Below are 7,078 nucleotides of genomic sequence, written 5' to 3' on the forward strand. Positions count from 1 at the left end.
TGGTTTTCACTGCTGATATTGAGCTTCTCCACTGAGTCTTTCCACAAATGTAATCGATTTGATTCCTATGAATACCATCAGGTGAAATCCATGTGTATAGCCTGCATTTATGTGTCTTATAAAAGGTATTTGCAATGAATAAATCATTGGATGTGCAGAACTCTATCATTCTATCTCCACCTTCATTTCTCTCACTGAGCCCATGTTTTCCAGCTACTGATCCTTCTTCCCTGTCCCCAACCTTTGTGTTCCAGTCGCTCATTATTATCAATGCATCTGGATTGCATGTTTGATCAATTTCTGACTGCAGAAGTTGGTAGAAATCTTCTATTTCCTTCTCTTTAGCTCAAGTTGTTGGTGCATATATTTGAATGTTAGTGGAATTCACTGATATTATCCTGTCACTCACCACATTGCATATCAGGATAGATCTAGAAATTTCTTTTTTAATTATGAAACCAACCCCATTTTTTCTCACCTTTTCATCCCCGACATAGTAAATCATATGATCATCTGATTCAAAATGTCCCATGCCAAGCCATCTCATTTCGCCAATATCTAGTATGTCAACATTTATGCGTTCCATTTCTTTCTTAACAATATCCAATTTTCCTACATTCATGCTTCTCACATCCCATGTTCGAATCATTAGTGTCTCCGTAGAGCTATTCCTCTTTCTCTGTGTTTCCATTTCTAAGATCTCAGTTTCAATTGCCATGTCTGTTAGTCCAAATGATAGTCTAAGTGTGTTCTATTGTTCATTGGGTATGGAGACAGGCTGCATCGATAAGAATTATTTTAATCTGTAGAGTGGCTACAAAATATGAATATGGAAAACCTTAATTCATTGGATTCAGTCATTCTGGAATGTATTCTGATGGTAAAATCTCTGTTATGACCTTTTAAAACTCTTTATGTATTACAAAGGCAGGTCTGGTGGCACAGTGCTAAGAAGTTGCACTGTCATCCCAAAGGCAGGAGAATTTGAATCCACTAGCTGTTCTGAGAGCAATCTCCTGTGTAATTTACTTCCTCTGAAAACCTGCTGGAGGGTCAACTATGGATCACTTCCCACTCAACGGCATAAAACAACAACTGTTACAAACATCCATAAAACAATGTGTTTGTTTTTAGATGCCTTTGTGTCAACTGCAACTCATGGAGACCCTATGAACAATAGTTCTGAAGCTCTCCCTATCTCCACCATCTAACAATGTGTATAAGCTTCCTTTTTTGGTGGTGGTGGCAGCTGAGGGACAAGTTGGATGTCCAACATTAGAAGGCTGAAGAGATAACTTGTGGTAGATATAATCCACACAGCATGTGGCAGTCAAAAGAGCATTTTCCCAGAATAGTACAGATGTAGCACTACATCAAAATGAATAGTTATAATCTCTCTCCATATCTGTATGCTGGGAAAATTATGTGAGAAGCTGGACTCTATGAAGAGTAATGTAGCATCAGGATTGGAGGGAGACTCAACAATAAGCTGCATTATGCAGATGAAACAACCTTACTTGCTGAAAGTGAGGAGGACTTGAAGCATTTGTGGCAGAAGGTCATTGAATGCAGCCTTCAGTATGGATTGCATCACAGTATTAAGAAAACAAAGGTTCTTAGCACTGGACCAATAGGCAGTGTCATGATGGATGGAGAGGAGATTGAAACTGTCAACAGCTTCATCTTGCTTAAATCCACGACACTCCTGGTATGAACAGTCAGGAAATAAGGAGACGCATTGCAATGGGAAAATCTGCAGTTATGGATCTTCATAAATTATTGAGGAGTGGTGATGTCAGTTTGAGGACTAAGCTGTGTCTGATTCAGGCTTGAGCTTTCTGATCACTAGCTATGCATCTGAGGCCTGGACAATCAATAAGGATTACAGAAAAAGAATTGATACCTTTGAGCTACGGTGTTGGAGAAGGGAGCTGAACATCTTGGATGGCCAAGAAAATGAACAGATATGTCTTGGAGATGGTGTAACCAGAGTGCTCTTTGGAGGCAAGAATGATGAGGTTTCATCTCATATATTTTGGACATGTTGCTAGGAGGTGCTATTATTATTCCTTGGAGAGGGAAATTATGTTGGGAAGAGTGGAGGGTCAGCAAAAGAGAGGAAGACCCTCAATAAGCTGGGTTAACACAATGACTGCTGCAATGGGCTCTTGTATGTCAAGAAGTGTGAGGATGGCACAGGACAGAACAGTGTTTAGATCTTTTGTTCACAGGGTCGCTAAGAATTGTACTCAACTTGATGGCACCTAACAAAAACATTTAAAAAAAAGTCATTCTGTGAAGCCACCAGCTGCTCCATGGGAGAAAGACAGACAATCTCCTCATATACAATCTCCTCTTAAGGGTCAGTTGCATTTCGACAGTACACAACAACAACATTTAAAGTGTTAAAATACAGAATGAAATCTTTAAGTAATGAGTTATGCAAAATAAATTATTTTTTCATGTTAAAGAATAATACCCATTTTATAAAAACATAAAGTGAGTAAGAATTAGACATATGAGAGTGATTGTTTCAGGGTAAAGAAAGACACTGGAAGGAAAAAGGTAGACAAATAAACATAGATAGTTATATTAATAACCATATTTTTTCTTTTATTATAGCCTAGAAAGCTTTCTTATCTTATCTTCAATATTTAATGAAGTTCAGATGTTTCTTGATTTATTAGAACTCCTACTGCAGAATTGTTTTGAGGCTATTTAATGATTTCTGTTCATCCTTAGAAATAAATGAAGTTACTTTAGTCTAAGTTTTTCCAAAACTATGTTTGGTAATATCATAACATTTACACAGAAAAAAAAAGCCAAATACAGCTTTGAAATATCTCTTAAAACCCCACATTATACTTCCTATTAACACTTCTCAGAAATTTTATGCTTAGCTCTGTTCAACCAGGGTTTTCAATTTTATTGATCAAATAAATACTTCTAAAATATTAGCTATTGATGATCACTAATTGATTAAAATCACCCTCACTAGTACAGGAGTGAGTGTTTCCAGTGAATAAAGATGACAGAATAGTAATTGATGCCATTGAGCTCTGGTGTTGGAGGAGAATACATGGATGGATAAAAGAAGCAACATGTATGTTCTGGAGAAAGTGCAGCCAGAGTGCTCCTTGGAGGCAAAGGTGATAAACATGGCCTCAAACACTTTCATTGTGTGTCTAGGAAAGGCTACTCCTTGGAGAAGAACATCATGCTTGGAAAGGTGGAGGTCAGTGAAAAGGAGGAAGTCCTTCAGCCGGATGGATTGACACAGTGAATGAAAAAGTGGGCTTGCATATGTCAGAGAGTGAGAGGATGGTGCAGGACAGTACAGAGTTCAGGCCTGGGTCACACTTGAATAGGAGACACCTAACAACTACAACAATATCCCTTTGTATCACTAGTATACTGAGGTTCAATTTCCTCATGGGAAGACATTTCTTTAGGGAGCTCTGGTGACCGTGTCTCTAGACAGTTTTGCTGTTAACCCCGAAAGGACACACCTCTTTGACATTTTGAATCTACCATCATCAGCTCCATGGGAGAAAAAAAAGAAATCTCCTCCTGTGCAATTTACACCTTCAGAAACCCAATCAGCTATAATTCAATTCTTACTTGAGTTTGCTGGGGTGTTTTATATCTGATTGTGTTCATGCAAAACTTATACTTGGACCAGGAAGCAGTCATTAGAACAGAGCAAGGAAGGCGTGCAAGGTTCAAAAATAAAGAAAGGAATGATTAGGGATGGGTCTTGTATCCATAACTTTTCAATCTACATGCGAAATAGATCATTCTGGAAGCGGTGCCTTATGAGGAGGAATATGGCATCAGAATTGGAGAAAGACTCATCAACAAACTGCATTATGCAGATAACACAACCTTGCTTGCTGAAAGTGAGGAGGATCTGAAGCAGTTGCTACAGTGCAACATCACGAAGACAAAGATTCTCACCACTGGGCCAATTGGCAGCACCACGAGATATGGATAAAAGATTGAGATGTTAACAATTTCAGCTTGCTCGGCTCCACAATCAACACTCTTGGCACCAGCAGTCAGGAAGTCAAAAGACAAATTGCAGTAGGAAAATCTGCTGCCAGGGACATGCCCTGTGCGCTGATTGAAACAACAAGGTCAGTCTAGAGACTAAGGTGTGCCTGATTCAGGTCATGGTCTTCATAATTACTTGCTATACATCAGAGAGAGCCAGAAAATGATCAAAGATGACAGAAGAAGAACCAATGCCCTTTGAGTTGTGGTGTGGAGAAGAACATTGAGTGTACCATGGACTAACAAGAGAATAAACAGGTTTGTCCCAGAGAGGGTTAAATCAAGATACTCCTTGAAGGTAAGGAATTTTAGGCTCTGTCTCACATTCTTTGAGCATGTTGCCAGGACGGACCAATCCTTGGATAAAAACATCATGATTGGAAGGGTGGTGGGACAGTGCAGGACAGGAAGACCTTGAATGAGATGGATTGACACAGTAACTGAGATAATGAAGGTAGGTTATGTCAGTGAAATTGGCTCAGAACAGGGCAAGGTTCAGAGCTATTGTTCATAGGGTCTCTTATGAGTCATAGTTGACTCAATGGCATATAACAATAAGAACAATAGGGAAAAAATATCTGTTTTGGAGAAGCCAGTTTATTTTATAGAAGAATAAATTGAAACTCGAGGAGGAGAAGGGATTCATATGCCCTTCCATGACAGGATGAAATCTAGAACTCAGATCTCCACCTCTACTTAGGGGTGCAGAGGCTTTCACCATCTATTGTTGTTCCCCATCTACCTGTCATCAGCTGCCACTGAGGAACGAATTGTTTAGAACACTACACTATTTTATGAGGCTTTCTTTTGTGCTTTCTAGGAATAAAACAGCACTTCCCTCCAAGTCATGCAAGTGTGTTAATGATGGCTCTGTTCTCTCTTAATGGATTTACTATACATATATATCAAAGTTTGGTGGCCTAGTGGCAAGAAGCTGTGCTTAAATCCCAAAAGCATGCAGTTAGAGACCATTAGCTGTTCTGCAGAAGTAGAATGAACAATTTCCTCCCACGCAATCAATAGCTTCTGAAAAACCACTGGAGGGTAAGCTATGGGTCAGTTCTGACTCTATGGTAAATAAAAACAACAGGAGGACAATGCAATTGACCAATATAAACTCATACCTCAGATCAGCTTAAACCAGTTTAAAACATAGCTGCTGCTTGGTCTTTGTGCCATGATCACTAACTTGTCCTTTAGGAAAAGGAACTGAGAGTTCAGAAGAGCCCAGCAGGAAGTGTGGGCCTCTTCTGCATGAAAACTGAGAGTTCATTTTCACTATTACAATCTTTTGATCCTTTTCCTTTTTTCTGTCTCTTTGTTCTCCTCTCATGTACATCCTCATCCCCAGGCATATGGAACCTACCAGACGTAACCCCTCCCAGTCCCAGTGAAAAGCAGAATCTCTCTTACCTTCCACTTGATAAGCTGCAGTAGCTGCCCCCCAGCCAAATCCTGCAGGAAAAGCCATGGTTTCCAAAGAAGGCAGACCAAGACACTTGGCAAAATGGAACTCTCTGTGTCTTTTCACTTTAGAAACCACGTAGTTGCACAAACTATTAAGTGAACTCTCACCCCAGAGAGGAATCCAAGAATTCAAATGTGCATGCAAGCAAGAAACAGAGCCAGATTAATCAAACCTCATCTTACTGGCCACAACCTTAATAAAAATCCAAGATCTTTGTACCCAGAAAGCAATTACCCTTTCCTCTCTGAGCACTCCCTGGTTGGCAGTACGGTTACTTCTGAGTCCTTGCTTTGGTAAAGTATCCATTCCCTTGACTTATTCTTGTTAAATGCAATATGTGGACACTGCTTTTTAAAAAAATCAGGTAATCCAGCTAGACTATTCCCTCAGCTCATTCCTTCTTTCCAGAACCCTAATCCCTGGTGGTAACCAGGTTTGACTGGTGTGTGTGTGTGTGTGTGTGTGTGTGTGTGTGTGTGTGTGTGTGTTATTTATCACCATATATGGCTTTCTTTTAAAATCATAATCTAATGTTGCTACTTCCTTTTTTATTTTTAATAGAACCTTTTGACTACTGGGTAAAGAAGTGAGCATGAATCATTTAAATGAGTCAATTAAAACTTCCTGTATTAAGAATGGGTACTTGGGGGGGGGGGAAAGAATGAGTAGTTGGTACACCTATGTTCACAGCTGTGTTATTTACAACAGCAAGAAAAGGGAAACAGCCCAGATGTTCATCAACAGCAAATGGATTGAGAAATTATGATACCTTCAGACAATGTGGCACTATGGAGCAACAATTTTGGAAAATACTATATAACATGGGAGAATAGAGAGAGCACTATGCTGAGTGAACTAACTCAGTCTCTTAGGGTCAACTACCAAATGAGACCATTTACGGTAAACATAGAAGGATAAAGAGTAAGGTGTGGATTAAAGTCCAAAAGGGGAAAAGGAGAGATGGGAGGGGGGCAGACAGTGGAGATGGTGTCACAAGGATGACAGAATTTGGTGAAAGGAAGGGTGGGGGGGTTGTCCTTGAATCTATTCCAATTTATAATGTCCATAGATGATTGCAGACTCTGTATCTGTTAATATTAGTATGTGGAGACAAGAACTTGCTCCTGACCCTTGCTAAGTGATTTTTAGTCACTGGGTGGCACATGTGGTTCACGTGATCAGCTGCTAAGCAAAAGGTTGACCTTTTCAATCCATTCCCTACAAAGAAATCCTAGGAATGAGCTCTTAACAAATCACAACCACTGAAAACTCCACGGACTGTAGAGAAATCCAATTGATTTTTGTATGTTGATCCTGCATCCTGTCACTTGGCCAAATTGGTCAACTATGTCCAATAGTTTTCTTGCTGAATCTTTCAGGTTTTCTAAGTATAGGCTGGGCTCTATGAGGAGAATTGTGGCATCAGGATTGGTGAAAGATCTATTAACAATCTGCGTTATGCAGATGACACAACACTGCTTGCTGAAACTGAGGAGGACCTCATGCACTTGCTGCGAAGGGTCAAGGACTGCAGCCTTCCGTATGGACTGAGGCTCA

General features: G+C 39.9%; 1 protein-coding gene across 1 annotated transcript in view; it reads right to left on the reverse strand.

Moving 5' to 3' along the window:
* The window catches only part of LOC102853288 (cytosolic beta-glucosidase-like), a gene marked incomplete at its 3' end in the record, with an annotated part of 126,508 nt that extends 120,984 nt beyond the window's left edge, over nt 1-5,524 (reverse strand). Inside the window, exon 1 of the mRNA XM_006884528.1 lies at nt 5,467-5,524. Within this exon, the coding sequence (XP_006884590.1) occupies nt 5,467-5,524 (58 nt within the window). The remainder of the gene's footprint in view (nt 1-5,466) is intronic.
* Nucleotides 5,525-7,078: the final 1,554 nt, after the last annotated feature.

The sequence above is a fragment of the Elephantulus edwardii genome, unplaced genomic scaffold (assembly GCF_000299155.1).
Source record: "Elephantulus edwardii isolate Elephantulus edwardi_28Jun2011 unplaced genomic scaffold, EleEdw1.0 scaffold00035, whole genome shotgun sequence".
Classification (NCBI taxonomy): Eukaryota; Metazoa; Chordata; class Mammalia; order Macroscelidea; family Macroscelididae; genus Elephantulus; species Elephantulus edwardii.